Here is a 21,160-nt window from a genome sequence, read left to right on the forward strand (position 1 = left end):
AGTTTTGTTTAGTCCCACATTTTTCATATGTCCAAAACATCTTCCCCTATCTGTAATCCTGAATTGACAGGCCTGACCTTTTATGGAGATCGTAGTAAAAATCACCTTAATTTCTCAACAGCGCCTCTCTTTGTTCCATTTGTTAAATTGGACCAATATTTCTATTAAACAAAAAGCTTAACCAAAACACCAGGCAACATGTCACAAAAGAGAAAAAAAATGAAATAGAAACTTCAGTGCTGCCTGTATCAGTCTAGATGACAATTGAAACTAAATCATTCAATGGTGGCTTCCAACTCAAAAAGTCTATAAACAAATGTGAGGTCACGAGCTCTTTTGTTACACTACTATAATCCCAGTTTAACTACTCTTTTTTATCATGTCAAAGGCGAATTGATGATATATTGAAAATCTCTTCTGGTGTTAGAGAATCGGCCATCTACAAAGACGTTGCCCAGGGGACACCCGGATGTGTTACCATCCTGTGGGAGGCTTCTCATGTTCCCGCATGGGAAGCTGGCGCTGACAGATGGGTGCTCACCCCTTCAGATCAGCAGTTAGGGAGGGATATTTTGAATTCTCAGCCAAGGAGCTCCAGTTCTTCTCCATAGTATGTTGCCAGAACATTTCATAGTGTGAAAAGTCTCATATTTTCTTTTTACTGGGGAGCTAGGTGATTGATACACTATCTCATCCAATCAATGCGTCTTCCATCATTTTTCACCACTGGCTACTCTGGCTAGAGCTGATGAATTTGCATCGGAAAGGCTGCACTTTCACTGCTCTTTCTCTCATTGAATTCTTATTGTGTCTCCCAGGCCAAGCCAGGTCTAGACTTAGGATAAATACCCCTGGGTGTGGAGGTATCTTTCTTCCCCACTTACGACTTATTCTAAAACCCAAAACAGTGTGCTTAAAATTTCCACAGTATTTATTATTCTTATCATGCTTAAATATCACCTTAAAGTAAATCTCCATGCTGTTTGATTTTAATATCTAGAATGAAATGAGTGACACTGAAATGGAAATTGGAAAACCGAATATACTTCACACTTCAATGGAAGTTTATTTTTGGCATTAGAACCGACCAATAGAACTTTGTGAAAGATGAAAGACACATTTTGTTTTTGAACTAGCTCAGTGCAGACATGCTCAGCCAATGTCAAGTCATTAAACTCAGCCTGGTACCCATGGTGAGGTCACCTACCCAAACGCTATCTTGGGACCCAGCACTAGAAACAGTCAGTTCAATTTCCCCCAAACAATACCTACCTGCTCATGGGGACTGAGTCACTAGAGATCACTGCAACAACACTGACAACACCATTAGCTTTCCACTTTCCTTATGCTGCTGTTACTGTGCTAGAGACATTAGGAACAAAGTTGGTTTCTTCTGCCTCACATGAAAGGGAATTAGTAAAGATCACACAGTTGTGGTTCTTTTCATACTGTGCCAGTTAGGGGCGGGGTAGGGAGGCTGACCTGGCTTTTGCATAGCAATAGTTTACTTTCAGAAGAAAACCATTTTTCTGCCTAGAATTCCCCAGAAGCAGGAGGAATTCAAAATTAAGGGTAGTTGCCAGGGCTATTCCTCTTCATTGCTTCCTAAAGCCAGATTTCCTTTTGCCATGTACATACTTACTAAGGTGTCCTCTCTTTCTCCCTCATTCCAAGTTCTGCTGGTGGTGGTTGTGGTAGAGAAAGGAAGGAGGAGGATGTTGACAATGATGATGGTGATAGTGATGGTGGCAACTTCAAAATGGCTATTTACCAGTATATCCCAGAACTTTGGAGGATCAATGTTTTACCAATTAAGCTGATCAAAACAGTTGGGGTGCTAATATACAGCACCGTAATAGGGGTATATAAATGCTGCTGCTGGTGGTGATGGTACCAGAGAGAAGAAGGAAAAGGGGAGGAAAAGGGATGATGATGATGATGATGATGATGATGATGATGATGATGATGATGATGATAACTTCAAAATGGCTCAGTCTGCCAGTATATCCCAGAACCTTGGAAGATCAATATTTCCTGGTTTAACTTGGATTGATTTGGACTGTAATGCAAAGGTAGGCATTCTCTTGCACTTAGTGGCACATTGCATCAACTGGCAAGCAAATCTAACGTAATTTTAATGAGCAGATAGAAAACTCAATAAATCAGCTGCTAACTGGAAAGTGGCACTTATTTTTTAATTTCTCCATCCATCACAGGGAGACTGCCAAGCAGCCATAGAGTAAACTGATCTAATTAATGCTGAACACGATCAAGGCGGCTATAAGTAGCATGTCATCTGCCAGACAGTAGAAAAATCCTTGTTTGCAGGCATTTTGAAATGGGATATGTCTTCGAGAGTTTCTGAAGTCCCTTCAGCTCTTCAGTAATGTTTACATAAGAATTCTTACAAAAAGGATGTTTTTGTTGTTGTTATTATATTTATATTTATTTGTTTCCCACTTTTTCTCATGATTATGACTCAAAGCAAGTCATAGTTTTAAAGACATTAAAAACACAGAAAAGATAAAAAAGTAGAATTAAACATGTTATAACTAATAGCACAATTCAGTGAAAATATAATATAACAACAACAACAACAACAGCAAACAACAACAACTTTATTCTTATATCCCGCCATCAACTCCCCAAAGGGACTTGGGGCAGCTTACATATGGGACGAAATGCCCAGAGACACAAATACAAAACAATCCATCAAAACAAAAACATAATTAAAATAAAAACATATTTAAATATAACTAGTTAAATATACCGTAACAATCCAGATAAAAGCACAATTCAATAAAGCATAAGAGTATAAAACAATCGTGTTAAAATAAATGTTATTAAAAACAATCCACTAACACCATACAGCAGACCTACACAATCTGTGGCCCTCCAGGTGTTTGGGTCTCCAACTCCCAGAAACTGTAGCCAGCTGCCCCAATGGTTGGGAATTCTGGGAGCTGAAGCCCAAAACACCTGGAGGGCCACAGGTTGTACACTGAACGTCTGCCAAAGAGCACCTCCTGGCCTTTTTTCTTAAAACCTTTATGTCTTAAAAGCCTGCCTGAATAAAAAAGTTTTCCCCTGCAGCCAAAAGTACAGCAGGAAGGGGGGCATTTTGGCCTCCTTAGGAAGGGAGCTCCAGCGTCAAGGCACAGCCATTCTTGCATCCCCACCAACTGTGCTTGCAATGGTGGGAGGCTGTAATACTGTGAACAATTGATAATTTTGCAAAAAATGGTGCCCATATATTAATAAATTAATTCAATCCTTCTTTCTTTCATATGGCTACATTAATCTCTGTTATTCTAATGTCCGGATACAGGAACATACACCCAACACTGTCTTGTTTCACTGAGTGTATCTCACCAAGTTCTTGGCCAGATCTCCCTGCCCCTAGAAAACTGGCTTGTTTAAGAAAGCCAATGGGATTTTGGCCTGCATAAATAGGAGTCTAGTGTCTAGATCCAGGGAAGTCATGATACCCCTCTATTCTGCCTTGGTCAGACCACACCTGGACTCATACTGTGTCCAGTTCTGGGCACCGCAATTGAAAGGAGATGTTGACAAGCTGGAAGGTGTCCAGAGGAGCGCGACTAAAATGATCAAGGGTCTGGAGGACAAGCACTATGAGGAGCGGCTGAAAGAGCTGGGCATGTTTAGCCTGTAGAAGAGAAGGCTGAGAAGAGACATGATAGCCAATGCCATGTATAAATATGTGAGGGGAAGTCATGAGGAGGAGGGAGCAAGCTTGTTTTCTGCTGCCCTGGAGACTAGGGCATGGAACAATGGCTTCAAACTGTAGGAAAGGAGATTCTACCTGAACATTAGGAAGACCTTCCTAACTGTGAGAGCTGTTCAGTAGTGGAACTCTCTGCCTCAGAATGTAGTGAATGCTTTTTTTTGGAGGCTTTTAAGCAGAGGTTGGATGGCCATCTGTCAGGGGTGCTTTGAATGCGATTTTCCTGCTTCTTGACAGGGGGCTGGACTGGATGGCCCATGAGGTCTCTTCCAATTCTGTGATTCTAAGACATAAATGTTAGACCTCTTACAGTCAAAAGAGTATGTGGCTTTTAGGACGGGTGATTTTGGATCAAAAAGAGTGAACCTGCAACCTGTAATCTTAACCTGCAATCCAAGTCGGAAATTCCCATGATTTTCACAGGTGAAGGGATGGGGGGGGGGTCTGTCACTGGCCCTTTTACTCTACTCTGTTATAGCACTATATTTCCATTTTGACTGACAAGACTGCATCCTATGGAACCTTGGGATTTGTAATGTATTGGGACACTACAGCTCTCTGACCATGGCAGTTAAAGTGGAATCAGTATGATAATTGTGCAGTGTCAAAGTGCCCTTGAACAGTTGCTGGCATTAAATAGTGTGATCAGAATAATACAAAGATCTAGACGGGAACGACTATAACTCAGTGGTAGAACACATGGTTTGCAAGCAGAAGATCCTAAACTCAGTACTTTAGTATCTTCATATAAATGTGGTGGGGAGCCTTGTCTGAAAATCCAGAGCTGGTGCCAGAAAATATGGAGCCAATACTACTGGTGTAATTTGTGAGCTAGAAAATGTCTAGAGGAGGCTGACCAAAATGGTAAAGGTCCAGAAGTCTGTGAGGAGTTGCTTCAGGAGCTAGGTATGTTTAGCCTAGAGAAGAAGAGATTAAGAGAGGACATGATACTCATGTGTAAATATTTGAAAAGCTGGGTTGCTGTGAGTTTTCCAGGTTATATGACCATGTTTCAGGAGCATCTATGGCAGGCATCCTCAGAGGTTGTGAGTTCTGTTGGAAACTAGGCAAGTGGGGTTTATATATCTGTGGAAAGTCCAGGGTGGGAAAAAGAACTCTTGTCTGTTAGGCAAGTGTGAATGTTGCAATTGGCCAGCTTGATTAGCATTGATAGCTTTGCAACTTCAAAGCCTGCCTGCTTCCTGCCTGGGGAAATCCTTTGTCTGGAGGTGTTAACTGGCCCTGATTGTTTCCTGACTAGAATTCTCCTGTCCTGCTCCACAGATTAGGGCATGGAGCAACAAAATTAAACTGCAGGATAAGAGGTCCATTTAACCTTTGTGAAAACTTCCTGATTGTAAGAGCTGCTCAACAGTGGAATAGACCACCTTCAAGTGCATTTTAAAACAGAGGCTGGACAGAGTGCTTAGACTGTGTGTTCTTGCATGATGGGGGTTGGACTGGAGGGCCTTTGAGGTCTCTTCCAGCTCTATAGTTCTGTGATTCTGTGAGCTCATTATTGCTCACTGGAACTTTTTCCTGACTTCTCTATTGATACTTTTCTTGACATTACCTTGATGTACCATTTTGAACCCATTCCTGTGTAGAGGGACTGATTCCAAACTCACTTGTTCAAATTTCTTGGGCAAAGGGCAGTTGCTGCTCCTGTGGTACCTGTTACTAAACACATAAATAAGGGACACCAGTCTCAGGAAACTGTCAAGGGCCCTAGCATGCAATTCACACTTTCAGCAAAGGAAATGTATAGAGATGCAGGAGAGAGATGGAAGAAAGGAGGAAAAGGAAAAACCTCGATACTGTATAACCATTTCCATCCCTATTATACAAGGAAAGCAGTATTTGATAAATAGGAAAAAATGTGGCAAAATCAAAAATGCTTTTATAGATCTTTTTAAATAGTGCCTATAAAGTATCTGCTGGTAAGTTGAAATCCATTGTGTATGTTCTCCTCTGTTTTCATAGGTCTGTCTCCTTCCTCCCCCTCTCCTAACTCCCCATGCAGCTCTTCATAAAGCTCATTTCTCTGAGATTTAACTAGTCCAGACAGTAACTTCCCGCCTTACTAGCTCCATGACTGGCTGCTCTAAACTGGAAGTGAAGGACGCAATACGAGCAAAAAAAGAGATTTGCAGCTACAAGGGGTGTTTGCAGAACAATTTTTTGGCAAGTCTTCACTTGGACTATGTCGCCCTGCTGGCTCCACCTCTGCCTTGTTCTGTTATTTTGAACGAGTGGGGACCAGAGCTCAGAGTCTGGCACACGGCTCTAAACATTAGGTTTGATGCATCTTTGCACTGCACGTGCCTTTAAAAAATACACATGCCAATTACTGGGTGTGGGATTTATAAATATAAAACAAATGCAGTATTTTTGGGGAGGGGATTTAACCCTTGTCTCCCTTGTTGTGGTTCTGATAAAAACATTGAGAGCAAATGCCATCTCCATGTTTTCAAGCCATAATGTCACATAAATAGTGGTGAACACATGCAGTGCTAAGTCAAGACATGTTGCTTAAAGTTTGTGCATGCCAGGTGAAGACAGATGGCTCTGTACATTTTAGATCTTGTATGAAATCTGAACTTAAGCAGGGTCAGTGGATAGGAGAGCACTGAGGAAAACCAAACATACAAGGATCAGAAAAGAATTCTGCTTGAAATGCTGTAGAGCCGTCATATGTAATCAGGGCTGGTTTAGCTGAACCAGTGGACTGACTTGGCATAAGGCAGCTTCTTAAAATCCCTAGTGTCCAAGTAGAGCCCAAATGGCACCATCTCTGCTTAATAGATTCTGCCTTTCATCTAATTCAGGCACGAGCAAACTTCAGCCCTCCAGGTGTTTTGAACTCCCACAATTCCTAACAGCCTACCAGCTATTAGGAATTGTGGGAGTTGAAGTCCAAAATACCTGGAGGGCTGAAGTTTGCCCATGCTTGATCTAATTCCTTCCAGTCATTGTACCATCTGAAGCAGGTAAGTCGCAATGCCCTGCAGCTTTATTCAGGCATGTCTAAATTGTCAATTTAATGGAATATACAGATGCTGACAAAATACAATTGCAGCTGTGATCCCAAGTGGCAGAACCGGTAGGTGAGAGCCAGTTAGTCATGACTAAATCCAGTTGAAAGCTTTAGAGCTTTAATTTGTTGTGATTAATATTTATAGTTGGTTTGGATAAGACTTAGTCATAACTTAGTCAATGGCCTCTATTCATTTGGGCTATATATTAAATCCCAGATTAGAGGCAATATTACGCTGAATGCCAGTTGCCAGGGAAACAACTGTGGGAGGGGGCAGTTGCAACCATGCCCTGCACATGAGCTCCAAGATGGCTTTGACGTACATACTGGGGCCGGGCTGTGGTGCACGTTGGTGAGCAGCCTGCTGCAATGAATCACTCTGACCATGAGGTCATGAGTTCGTGGCCAGCCCGTGGTGGGGTGAGCACCCGTCAATTAAAAATTAAAAATAACCCCTGCTCGTTGCTGATCTAGCAACCCGAAAGATAGTTGCATCTGTCAAGTAGGAAATAAGGTACTACTTATAAAGTGGGGAGGCAAATTTAACTAATTTACGACGTTGGAATGAGGAAGTGCCGTCACAGTGAATGATGAAGCAGCTGCTCTCCCCTGTGGCCAGAATCGAACATCCCCTCAAGAGAAGGTTAAATTGCCTTTGCATCTGTCTCTGCATTGAATGTTTGCCCTATATGTATATAATGTGATCCGCCCTGAGTCCCCTTCGGGGTGAGAAGGGCGGAATACAAATACTGTAAATAAATAAATAAATAATACACTGGAAAGCACAGCCTCTTGGACTAGATAGGGGGGTTGTACAGCTCATCTTAATTATTTTTAGATTGACTGGAGTCATACAGATTCAAATTTGTGTTGTCAAAGGTTTTCATGGCCAGAATCACAAGGTTATTGTGAGTTTTGTGGACTGTATGGCCATGTTCCAGAAGCATTCTCTCCTGATGTTTCACCCACATCTATGGCAGGCATCCTCAGAGGTTGTGAGGCTCTGTACTGAGACATCTTAGGCCCCTTCCACACAGCCATATTACCCAGAATATCACTACCAGATAACATACCACACAGCCATATAACCCAGAATACAACTATATCTGCTTTGAACTGGGTTATCTGAGTCCACACTGCCATATAATCCAGTTCAATGTGGATTTTATACAGCTGTGTGAAAGGGACCTTATTGTGTCCAAGTGTCCTAGTTTTTAATGATATGTGAATACTGCACTCAAGTAGATTTGACCACTTGAGCAGAATTCACTATGACAGTTACACATTTGTGACTGCTCTATATTAGGTTTTCCCCTGACGTTAAGTCCAGTCCTGACCGACTCTGGGGGTTGGTGCTCATCTCCATTTCTAAGCCGAAGAGCCGGCGTTGTCCATAGATACCTCCAAGGTCATGTGACCAGCATGACTGCATGGAGCGCTGTTACCTTCCCACTGGAGTGGTAGCTATTGATCTACTCACATTTGCATATTTTCGAACTGCTAGGTTGGCAGGAGCTGGGGCTAATAGCGGGCGCTCATTCCGCTCATTGAACCTGGATTACTGGTTAGTATTTAGATGGGAGATCATCAGTGCATATCAGATGCTGTAGGCTATATTTCAAAGGAAGGAGCTGTCAAAACCACCTCTAAGTATTCCTTGCCTAAGAACACCCTATTAAATTCAGGGGGTCATTATAAGTCAACAAGCAACTTGAAGGTACAGTAGAGTCTCGCTTATCCAATATAAACGGGCCAGCAGAACATTGATTGGATAAGCGAAAATGATGGATAATGAGGGATTAAAGAAAGGCCTATTAAACTTCAAATTACGTTATGATTTTACAAATTAAGCACCAAAACATCATGTTTTACAACAAAGTGACAGAAAAAGCAGTTCAATATATGGTAACGTTGCATAGTAATCACTGTATTTACAAATTTAGCACCAAAACATCTCAATGTATTGAAAACATTGACTACAAAAACATTGACTACTAAAAGGCAGACTGCACTGGATAATACAGAACATTGAATGAGCCAAGGTTGGATAAGCGAGGCTCTACTGTGCATGTTCCCATTTATTCCCTATTTCATTCCCTGTTCCCAATGTATACCTTAGTGAAAGTCCTCCAATCCTTTTATACAAGGCAACTATTGCCACTGTGGGGTCTTTATCACACCACCCTGTTGTCTCATGCCAGTCATGTTGTTTAACCACAGTATAGAAACAGTTCAAGTATAGAGTAGCACTGACGTGCTTTTTCGGTGATGCACGTTCCCACAATCAGTCTTCTGTACTGCCTCGCTTGACCTTGACTTCTTATCCATGTTTGTGTATGCATGCTGTTTAATTTCTTCTTCTTTTATTGCAATTGCACGGATGTGCGATTTCAACACTTTTCACAAATGGTGCGTGCAGCTGTAATTGCATAATTGCAGAACCCTCCCATGGCTGTACAATTGCTCAATTATGGCAAAACAAAAACCTTTTAAAACCCCAGGAAACAGAGTAAAACAACATGAGTTCACCCTGCTTAGGGATTGGGAATGAGAGGAGAGGAGAACCATACCCACCAACAGCACTTGACTGCTGAGGAATAAAATGATTGAATGAGAAGCAATAACTGGAACAGCAGCAATATAGGAGCCATTCATTAGTTTCTCCTGCTAATGAAAAGATGAGACCCAATAATGATGGAAATGCAATGCAACAAAAAGGAAAGATTAAACACAAAACTAACCCATTGTAACCATGCAACGATTCCATTGTGTGATAAAACCCAGGATCTCTTCTCCTATAAACTATTAAGGGGTTGACAGGTGCTCCCATCCTGCCTTTTGCAAGCAATCTCTGATGGGAGGGAGAATTGTGAACCTGGCTTATGGGTGTTGTACTGAAAACCATCCTGGGAAGGAATGAGAACATCAGTCAGCTGCTTCCCAATCAGCAAGGGAACAGAATTATGTTGTTTCGCAGTGGCTGCTTCTCCATAGAAGGATGAGAGATTTTCAACTGGGAGACACTACTTCACTATGTAACTAAAGTACCTACATAGCTAAATAAATGATACAGACAGTCCATATATTATTGGAAATAGTGGCCAGCATGGTGTAGTGCTTTGAGATTTTGGCATAGACTCTGGTGACCAGAACTCAAATCACCACTCGACCATGGAAACCCATTGGGCGACCTTGGGCAAGTTGCACTTTCTTGGCCTTAGAGGAGGGCAAAGGCAAACCCCTTCTGAACAAATCTTTCCAAGAAAACTGTGTACATAGCAGATTTTCCACTTCAGCAGTTCTTAAGTAAGTTGCTTAGTGACTAAGAGACTAAACTAGGAGTGTCAGTACAGTACAAATCTTGTCTATCTCGGGAGCTTAGTGGATGACCTTCGGCAATTCATTCTCAGCTCTGTTCAATTTCAACAGAGAAGTATAGTATCACTCATCTGACAATTTGCAAGATAGGTATTAAGAGTGTTACGAGACAGCCTGAAAAATGCTTTAAACTAAAGGAGAAGCGAGTTCAAGCTTATACCTTATTGTTTTAACTAAAATGCCAGGGTTCACCAACTAGTGTTAGGTATTAAACAGGTTTGGGAGCAGAAATAAACATGTGGAATTAAGGGGCAAGACTACCTTTGTGCATATGTCCAGCCCAGACATTGGTTTTTAGCACTAAAAGTGAAGATATTCTTCTTTCCTGGACAAATACACCCAGGTTTTCTCCTTTAAAATTCTCAATTGGAAATCAATCACATAATATAGAAGGAAAGGAAGCCATGTAGTTTTTCATTCTGCTGGAGGTCTGTTTTTTTAAAAAAATCCTCACTTTATTTTTATTTGCTTTGGAACTATATTCTTCTTAGCAATGTCTATGATGTAGGCTCTTGGCTGTTAGTATGGACAACAAATTAAACATGAACAACAATGTGATGCGGCAGCTAAAAAAGCCAATGGGATTTTTGGTCTGAATAAATAGGAATCTAGTGTCTAGATCCAGGGAAGTCATGCTACCCCTCTATTCTGCCTTTGTCAGACCTCAGCTGTCCAATTCTGGGCACTGCAATTTAAGGGAGATGTCGACAGGCTAGAATGTGTCCAGAGGAGGGTGACTAAAATGATCAAGGGTCTGGAGAACAAGCCCTTCGAGGAGTGACTTAAAGAGCGGGGCATGTTTAGCCTGAAGAAGAGAAGGTTGAGAGGAGACATGATGGCCATGTATAAATATGTGACGGAAAGTTATAGGGAGGAGGGAACAAGCTTGTTTTCAGCTGCCCTGTAGACTAGGATGCGGAACAATAGCTTCCAACTACAGGAAAGGAGATTCCACCTGAACATCAGGAAGAACTTCTTTTCTGTGAGAGCTGTTCAGTACTGAAACTCTCACCCCCGGACTGTGGTGGAGGCTCCTTCTTTGGAGGCTTTTAAGTAGAGACTGATGGTCATCTGTCTTTGAATGTGATTTGAATGCGATTTTCTTGCTTCTTGGCAGGGGTTGGACTGGATGGCCCACAAGGTCTCTTCCAACTCCATGATTCTATGATTCTAGTATACAAGGAAAATACAAACAGTAATTTGGGGGATACAAGTTCAAATATCCACAAGTTTGATTGTCAGTAAGCAACAGTATGTAGCAAGTTTGCATTCCTCCTTTCTGTATTGACTGCAGAAAATATATTCACATCCTAATAGAATAAAGTAGAGTTAGTTGTGTGAGCCTGAAGAAGAAAACTACCGGTATATGTGGCCGGTGATTTTTTAAACAAAGAATGTTAAAAGGTTACCATCAAATGAGGAATCACAACAGCAAGATAAAGCAAAATGCCCACCTTTCTATTCAGCTACTCCATATTATTTCAGTTTTCAAAGGCCTCACTTTATTTTGACGTTCTTTGGAACTGCCAGTCATAATTCAGCTTTCTGTTTGTGTTCCCTTTTCCTTTGTTACTTCAAAGCCATTTGCCTCCTTTTGTGATTTTTGTTAGCCATTCCACAGAGGATTCGTGGCTCTTCTACAAGAAAAACAACACCTACCAATGTACCTAAATTCAAATGTCTAATTATAGATCTTTTCAACTGTGGTTAGGGACTGCAAAAACTGGATTTGATGCTCAGTCTACATGACGGCCGGCTTCCTGAGCCACAGTCACCTCACCTGGCTTTGCATCCTTTGGGGCGGGGGCGGGGGGGGGTGTGTGTGTGAAAAAAGAGAAGAGTGCTTTTTTTCTAAATGGTCTTGTACTGCTGTTTTCCTTTGTAGCTTGCCTCCTTCAAGCTGAGCTGGTGAATTATGAGCGAGTCAAAGAATACTGCCTGAAAGTATTGAAGAAGGAAGGAGAAAACTTCAAGGCACTCTATCGGTCAGGTGTGGCCTTCTACCACCTGGGAGATTACAACAAGGCACTTTACTACTTGAATGAAGCACGGTCTCGACAACCAACAGGTACTGGTAGGAAGGAGAGGCCCCTGTCCAGCTGTATCGTCAGCAATGCTTCATTTCCCTCAAAATGTTTCTAGAATGCATGCGTTCTCATTTCATCTCAGGAGGGTCTTCTGATACTCTCCTCACATTTGTCATCCACACAGAGTACTAATAAAGGATAGGATGAGTTGTTGAATTTGATCTAGGGTTGGAGCTACACTGCCCTGTATCCCAGGATCTAATTCCAGATTATCTGCGTTGAACTGGATTGTATAAGTCTTCACTGCCAGATAATCTGGGATAAGTAGAATAATCTGGGATCAGATCCTGGGATATAGGGCAGTGTAGACCTAGCTAGGGACTGCTAGCTGGAGTGACAAACCTGTGAAGCATTTTTCATCTTTCTGCTTAACATTGAGATCAGGTATTGGCAAAGTACAATCCCTGGGCTCCATTTGTGTGACCCTAAAGTCCCTGCCAGTCCCCTAAATCCCTCATTGCTCATCTTTTTTTCCTCAAAAATCATGCAGAAATCTCATCAAAGGCATAAAAACACTTGTAAATACCCCAACCCCCTCAACCACTCCAGAATCCTGACCCCAGGCTATTCCAGATAACTCCATTTCTCTTTGCAGTGTCTCTTAAACTGTCGAAAGGAAGTAATGGCTGCAATCCTGTGTGACTCACTATAGGACAGTTGTTCTACATGTGGATCTACATTTGTCTGAGCCATGTACCACCACCATCACTTAGATCAGTGGTTCTCAACCTGTGGGTCCCCAGATGTTTTGGCCTTCAACTCCCAGAAATCTTAACAGCTGGTAAACTGGTTGGGATTTCTGGAAGTTGTAGGCCAAAACACCTGGGGACCCACAGGTTGAGGACTACTGACCTAGATGGAGCCCCTCTGTTCTGGATGGCAATTCTATGCCCTTTGGATAACAGGAAGGATTGCAGATGTTTGTGTCTGTCTATATCCCCATAATGAGCCTTGAAACGATTACAGCAATGCTGTAATCCACTGCAGTTCCCCAGAGGTTGCTGTGCTGCTGTAAGTGTTTTACATCTGGCTACAAGGACATAGTCAGTTGTTTCTCCAACCCTGCCTGCTCCCAGCAATGTGCAGGTTGACCATACAGGTGCTGTAAGGTGGTGCTCAGGCAAGGGTGAGGAGTCTTTGAGCTCTGTGGATGGAGAAAGTGAATATGAAGGTCTGCAGAACCAAAAAGAGAGTATAGATGTGTATGGGTTACTTGCATGTGCTTATGCCAGAACCATCACTATTTTGAGGGGGAATGTGGAGGAAGATGGAGATATTTGGGCTTGCTGTTGGGAAAGTGAGGCCCACAGAATGAATAAGATATTATTAAATTCTCTTTTTCTTGCTATCCCCCTTATTATTGGTCAGCAGTGACTGATGATTAAATGTCATTTGGGTAGTAATTACAGTTCAAATATTAATCCATGTTTTGAAGGACCTTTCCAAGCTGAAGAATCCTATTCCTGAACAGGTCCAGCATTTAAGATAATACTCTCAAAACTAACCAGAACCTGGAATGGATTCACTGCCCTTTGACATGGGAGCCACCCACTAGTGTTGATGTTCCTCACCAATCTGGTTATATTAAAATGTTTAGGGATCCGTGTAGCTGTGAAAGAGCCCATCAGAAGGACTGCCTCATCACCACCACCATTGTTACATCTACTGGGGTGAGGAAATAGGAGAATGCACAAAAAAGTATAGGCTTACTACAAAAAGATGTAATGAGCTATACAAAACACAATAATGGTCCAAACATAAGTAGTACACAATACGTATATTAGAGCGTCATATACATATTACATTCACAGAATCAATGCTCAGTCTTATGGTATATAACCCAAAAGTATCAAACTCAGTATTATAAATCAAACAAGATGATATAAGTCTCTGCAGTCCTAAAAGGATTTGATTGGCTTAAAGACAAACCAATTCAGAGTCTCTGCAGTTCTGGAAGGATTCCTCAGGACTCCACAGGTTTAGAATCAATAGTAAAGCCAAGGAGACAGAATTAATACTGATGTAGATCCTGAGAAGCTGGTTATATATCCGTTTACGTCGTTTACAACTGGTTCCCGGGTTTTATCCCAGTTTCGGTAACCCTTCTTCTGGTAAGTGGCAAATGTTTTATAATTTCTTTATTGATGGCTCTGCTTCAGGTATTCTTAACAGAAATAGAAAATGAAAGGAAATTTGTCTAATGTTGTGCTCTTTATAAGATATAAATCATAAATTATATAGACCTTGTGAAAATAGACATGTCAAAGAACCCCAAGGTATGCGGTATTCTAAGTTACAAACAAGGAATTACCCTTTTCCCAGATATAGTAGTAAACATATCTACTCACATGTTTGCAGTATCAATATGCTGCTGTAATGGTTTACCCAATTACTACAAAAAGAGACAAAACTTCAATTCTTGAGTACTGTATACCAAATCTATTAAATGTGGCGTGGGGGGAGAAGAAATCATCTTGGTGGGGCATTTCTATTCGTTTCTCAAACATGGAGCATTGGCTCTGTATGAAGTATTGCAATGTGAGATGACAGTGTGGCTCTAATTGGTTTTTAATCATTTAAAAAGAAATAAGAGAAAAAAGGTGCAAATTCCCACCCCCATTCCCAGGAGACAGCACCAAGGATTGTGCACCCATTAGTTTTGCTGATGTACACATATATTACTATTTGTTGTGTCCTTTGAGACCATGCCAATCACCTCTTGAACTGAGGAACTGAATTTAAATTATTCTTAACAGCCTCATCCCATCTCCCCATGACTCAACAGGTTACCAAGGCTGTCATAATTGATACAGGAAAGTATCTAATGGGTGAATAAGTGGGAAGTCATCTGTTCATAAGAATGTATGGGTCAAGACTGTAGTCTAGTTGAGTTGAGGTCAAGGTCCATTTCAGTAAGACATGCACAAGAAGCATACTCTTCTGTCTCTTTCCCTCCCCCCTCTCCTTCACACAGGACATGCGATGAATTTAGGCTTATGCTGCCCTCTTAATATCCCACGAGGCATTCTGTTTCCATCTGTCATGTTTGGGCAGAATGCTGCCTGAAGCAGTTTCCATTTGACTCAAACAGCTGCATACTCTGTATTCGCTCTGCCAGTGTGTTTATGCACCCTTTCAGTCAGCCAGGCTAGATGGGAGGCTGCCATCCCTGCTTTGTATCTCAATGAACCAGAGAAAATGCCTAGCCTCATCTAAACACAAACTAATTAGAGGGGAGTGCAGAATGGTCTCTTTTCACCCCTTGAGGTCCAGGTTAGGTTCAGGTACTGGCCAGCTTTTCCAGCCATTACCTACTAATTATAGCTACGACTTTTATCTTATGGGTCAAGCTCCCTTTTATTCATTTCTAAAATCAACAGTGAGCTATAGTCTTAAAATAAACACGTCGTCTCCAAACCATGTTTTTCAGCAAAAGTACTTACGGACTTTGGAGCCCCAGTGGCGCAGCGGATTAAACCGCTGAACTTGCTGAACTTGCTGACCAAAAGGTTGGCAGTTCGAATTCGGGGAGCGGGGTGAGCTCTCGCTATTAGCCCCAGCTTCTGCCAACCTAGCAGTTCGAAAACATGCAAATGTTAGTAGATCCATAGGTCCCAATCCAGAGGGAAGGTAACGGCACTCCATACAGTCATGCCGGCCACATGACCTACAGACAACAGACTCTTCAGCTTAGAAAGTCGGACACGACTAGTCTTAATGTCAGGGGAAAACCTTTACCTTTTTTACTTATGGACTTGAGTGTTGCTTTATGCAGGAAAGGAAAGAGTTGGTCTTAAGCTACCAAGCAACCAGATGTCTGGAGGTGGGGGAGAGTCCACCAGTTTTGTTGTTTTCAAATCTGTTGCCTATTTTCTGTGTGACAGTAAATACCCTAAAGGCACCACATCCTGTCTGATCTTGGATGCTAGGCAGGGTCAACCCTGGTTAATACTGGGATGGGAGATGCCAATTAATACCAGTTATTGAAGGCTATATTTCATAAGTTGGCAGGCACATATAAGCCAGGGATTGGGACAAGCTCCTACCTTTTAAAAAACATTAAATGCAAGTAATTTTTTTTCCATGTTTGAACTTAATAGGCCATGCATGTGGGCATCATGTTATAAACTTAAGCAAACCTTTCACAACCTGGAATCCTCCATAAGTGTTGGATAACAGTTCCCATTTCCTGATCCTGCGTGGTTGAGTTTACTAGAAAATGAAGAGAGTTATGGTCCATCAGATGTGGGAAAGAGTAAATTAGAGATAGCTGAGCTAAAGCGAGGTGTGTCTTCTAAAGCTGTCCTCCATGAGCTCTGTGGAAGTGAAAGATACAGGTTGAGGCACAGCAGGAAAAAAAATAAAGAGGTGGTCATGGAAGAGTAATGTGGCAATATGACTCCATAGCTCTGGCAATGTGTTTTACAACCCTTTCTCTGCCCAGCCATTCCATCCCATGGTGAAGCTGAACAGAAGACCAAGCCCAGCAGAAAAACAGAAAACTTTTGTTTTCAAGTTGGTGCCATAACCCAGATGTTGTTGGAGTGCAGCTTCCATCAGCCCTGGACAACATAATCAATGGTTAAAGGGTCTGGAGGTTGCAGTTCAGCACCCCCAATATAGAAGAGCAGAATGTGAGATTCTGCTGCATACATCTTTCTCCTGGATCTTGAGTTGGCCTCATAATGACATATAACGCAGTTTGACTGCATTGAACTGCATTATATGAGTCTACATCAGTGGTTCTCAACCTGTGGGTTCCCAGGTGTTTTGGCCTACGACTCCCAGAAATCCCAGTCAGTTTACCAGCTGTTAGGATTTCTGGGAGTTGAAGGCCCAAACATCTGGGGACCCACAGGTTGAGAACCAGTGGTCTACATTGACCATATAATGCAGTAAACTGCATTATGAATGAATGCAGTAAATTGCATTATATGGCAATGTCAATGGGACCTAGGTTGTTGCCTATTTTACTTATGGTTCTCTTGACGTTATAGGCACTTGGTGAAGTTTGATCTATATTGCTACCTCCCATTATTTTGGGGAATCTGCATACTACATTTTTAGTGATTTTAGGAGAATTTTTTAAAAGCATTACTCTGAGGATTACAATATCTGCAATGGCACACACAGCTCTTTTCCAGCTCTCCCCTTTTTCTCTTTCCAAACTGAAATATGCCCCTCCCTCAATATTTCCCCATTCATTCACCCCAAACCAATATTTATTTATTTCATAGATGTTTTATTTACACAAGTGGATATCTCAAGTGCTGGCAAAATGTAACTATCGAAACCAGGATACCTGCTTGAGTACCCACTGGAGTTTGGAAAAGTTCATTTCTTAAAGGAATGTAACTATTTGAATCCTCCAGCTTGGAGAATTGTGGGAGGAATAGTCCAAAAACAACTAAGATTTTCAAGTGTTGAGCTCTAGAATTAAATGCTTGAACTCTAACATTGATTGTTAGTGTTTAATTGCAAAATGCAGCCAATATTGCAGGCCATTGTTTCTGAATGCCATTATATATGGTTTATTAAAAAGAAAGAAAGACTATTGTAGCTTTTTCTTAATTTAGAAAGAGAGAGAAAATCTGTAGTTCTGCACTGAGATGATCTATGCACTCTGACAAGTATTATATAAATGCCTGCTATTGTATTACTGGCCTAACCTTCCTTGCCCCAGTTTTTCTGTCTGTGAAATGGAGGTATTTCTGCTTCTTGGCTTTGCGTGAGCCTTCATGCTTGAAATATCATGAGCGTGCAAAGTTTTGTGTACCCATTTAAATAAAGAACGATGCATAAGGGCAAGTTTGTGGAAAATTACTTTTCTGAACAAAAGAATTTCTCAAATGGCCAGCAGGAATTTACTTCACAGAAGGCTCTTCTGTTCTGAAAGCCTGCTGCTATTGAACCAAATCTCTTAAAGCTATTTATTTTTCTGCCAAAGGCTTACAGAGCTGAAAACTAACTTGCCCGAATTGCTTTCAATCACTCTGCCCTCTAACCTCAACCACAGAACTAGGAGGGAGGAATCTGAAGGAATTGCGTGATCCCCTCATTAAAGGAGACATCTTGGATTAGGACAGGAGGCCATTAAAAATATGTCAACTTGTAATGATAAACCAAACTGGAAACATACTTGGTGACACTCAAGGCTTCCAAAATTGGATTTGGGCCCTGGTAAGAAAATTGGTTAATGCCCTGGAATTTTGCTCTTTCTCTCAATGTAAGTCTTTGTGGGGATGAGGACACACACAAATGTCACTTAAGGGCTAAGAGTAACAAAAATATTTTTGCAAAGATTATAGCAAAAGCTTTCCCTGATTGTTGCTTTCAGTTAAACTTAGCTGTTGCTCTGCTTCCCAATCCACACTGTTAATTTCCATCAAGTCAACTTTGATATATAGTGATCTCATGAATAAGGCTCGATCTACACTGCCATATAATCTAGTTTCAGAATGCAGATCAACTGCTTTAAATAGGATTATATGAGTATACACTGTCAAATAATCTAGTTCAATGTAGTTAATCTGCATTCAGAAAGTGGATTATATAGCAGTGTAGAAAGGACCTGAGAGACCTCCAAGGATCCTTGCTATCAATAACCTTGTCCTGCTCTTGCAAACTCAAGGCTATGATTTCCTTGCCTCTGTAATGTGCTGTTCCTTTTTCCCTATTGCCTTCCATCTTCCACTATTATCTTTTTTATTGTGTCATGCTTTCTCACGGTATGTCCAAAGTGCAGCAATTTCAGTTTAGTCATCTAGGCTTCTAGAAATAGTTCAGACTTGCTCTACGACCCACTCATTTCTCTTTTTAGCAGTTCATAGTATCTGTAGAACTCTCCTCCAGCACTACATTTCATTTTTTCATGTAAGGGGCAACTTAAGAATCCGCAAGTTGCTTCTAGTGTGAGAGAACTGGCCGTCTGCTAGGACATTGCCCAGGGGATGCCCGGACGTCTTACCATCTTATGGAAGGTTTTTCTCATGTCCCTGCATGAGGAGCTGGAGCTGACAGATGGGAGCTCATCCCACTCCCCAGATTCGAATTGCTGACGTTTTGATCAGCTGTCCTGCTGGCACAAGGGTTTAACCCATTGCACTAATGGGGGGCTCTTTACATTTCATATGGGGTGATTCCATTCCTTTTTGGCTTTCTTCATTATCCAGCTTTCACAACTGTAGATAGAAATCAGGATTTTTATGGCATGGACAATCCGGACTTTGGTATTCAATAATATATTCATGCTTTATGTTTCTGTAGGTTTTAAATTGCATATTGTATTGTTTTTAGCATTGTTAGCCACTTTGGATTTCTTTTGGGATCTCTTTTTAGAGAGGGTAAGGGGGATCATCATCATCATCATAATCATACGAGATCCATAAAGACCCTTGTGCTGTCAAACGTACATACAAATAACAGTGGTTTCCTGCTGGGGGAAAAAAACCCCATTTTGGAGGAGGCTGAAGCAATGGGAAAGCAACGATGGATAGAAACTACAATGGATAGAACCATTATAGTTTCCAAGTTGAACATGAACATGTTCAGAAGGGATAAGTAAAGGGACACATTGGCAACAGAAATTGTGACATCCCATTTAGTGGAAGCATTTGAAAAAAACATACTGGAAAAATAGGTGTCAGAAAATGTTTCAGTGAGAAATTCTTGGCATGAGATGAGATTGGGGGTGGAATAGATCGACCTGGCTGTATCTTTCAATCTTTTTCTTTTGTGATTACAGTTTCCCTAATAAAGCCAGAGTCTGCATTAAGGCTTGCCTGAGAGATTTTGAGCTAGCAAACATTGAGAGTATCTTGTGGCACAAACTTGACCCAATCCTTTTTTGCCCTCCAGCTCTTGAAGATAACACATTTGAGAAATTATCCATGCGGATAAATTTGTGTTGTAGGTCATTGGCTCCCTTTCTCACTGTGCTGTTGGGAAGCATAGCTCCTAATTGGCATATTATATGCTGAAGTTTCTCCCTCCATGTTAGGTATCTGGTAGATACAAGCTGGAGGATGTGCAATTCCCTTGCCTTGCTAGCTAATTTTCACTCACCATCTTCATTAAACATACATTCAAAAGTGTAAACTGCATGACAAAGGATGCTCACAGTGAATATTTTACATACATGATTTGTGTATATTTACTAAAACAGAGAGGTCAAAATGAATGTATTGCCTTGTTTCCAATGAGGGGTTAAAGCTCGTAAACTTATTTATTAAAATATCTGACTTGCCATATGAAAGAGAGCGTCATATAGTAGAAATCTTCAGCAAAGATTCAAACCCCAGCTTCGTTTGCTTAAACTTAAAGCAAGCAGAGCAAAAGTGGAGGGAGCTGATTAGCCACAGAGCTATTAAAATTATGTGCTAGTTTTCCTAATTGCTTTCCAGATTATTAGATTTATTTTATGCCTCTTTGCTGGTTTGGTGCATTTCAGCCTTACTGTTCAATCCTAAGATTGTCAACAAAAATTATAGAAAATTTAATTCATACACCACGAAGTGAGAGCAACTCAAGATTGCATCTCTGGAGGCTGTGGTATATAATAAACTTTGCTAGAAGCGAAATCTGTTCTTGTGCATCCACACAAGGAGACCTTACCCTGCATAACCTGTGACTCATGAACAGACAGCAAAGTAGTCTTGCCCTGTAGTACTACCCTCTTGGAAGCTGATAAGCACCAGTCTGTTCTGCTCCTGAAATGGAAGGGCAAGTAAGAGGAAGCTTTGAGCATTACAGCCTGAAAGTCCCTAAGGTGCCCAACATTAAATGGGAGAGGCTGGGGGTAATGATGGATCTACTGTGGTGTGAGGCAGTCGTTCTGTTAGGGACATCTGCACATGTATCTATGTTTTCCAGCCAGATGTGAAATGTTGACATCAGCACTAATGTCTGCCAGTG

At 41.4% G+C, this 21,160-nt stretch overlaps 1 protein-coding gene across 1 annotated transcript in view; it reads left to right on the forward strand.

Annotated features, from left to right (window-relative positions):
• Nucleotides 1–21,160, forward strand: part of ttc9 (tetratricopeptide repeat domain 9) — a 57,638-nt gene that overhangs the window by 29,784 nt on the left and 6,694 nt on the right. The window contains exon 2 of the mRNA XM_062968082.1: nucleotides 12,046–12,228. Coding sequence (XP_062824152.1) covers nucleotides 12,046–12,228 — 183 coding nt within the window. The remainder of the gene's footprint in view (nucleotides 1–12,045; nucleotides 12,229–21,160) is intronic.

Source organism: Anolis carolinensis, chromosome 1 (genome assembly GCF_035594765.1).
Source record: "Anolis carolinensis isolate JA03-04 chromosome 1, rAnoCar3.1.pri, whole genome shotgun sequence".
Lineage (NCBI taxonomy): Eukaryota > Metazoa > Chordata > Lepidosauria > Squamata > Dactyloidae > Anolis > Anolis carolinensis.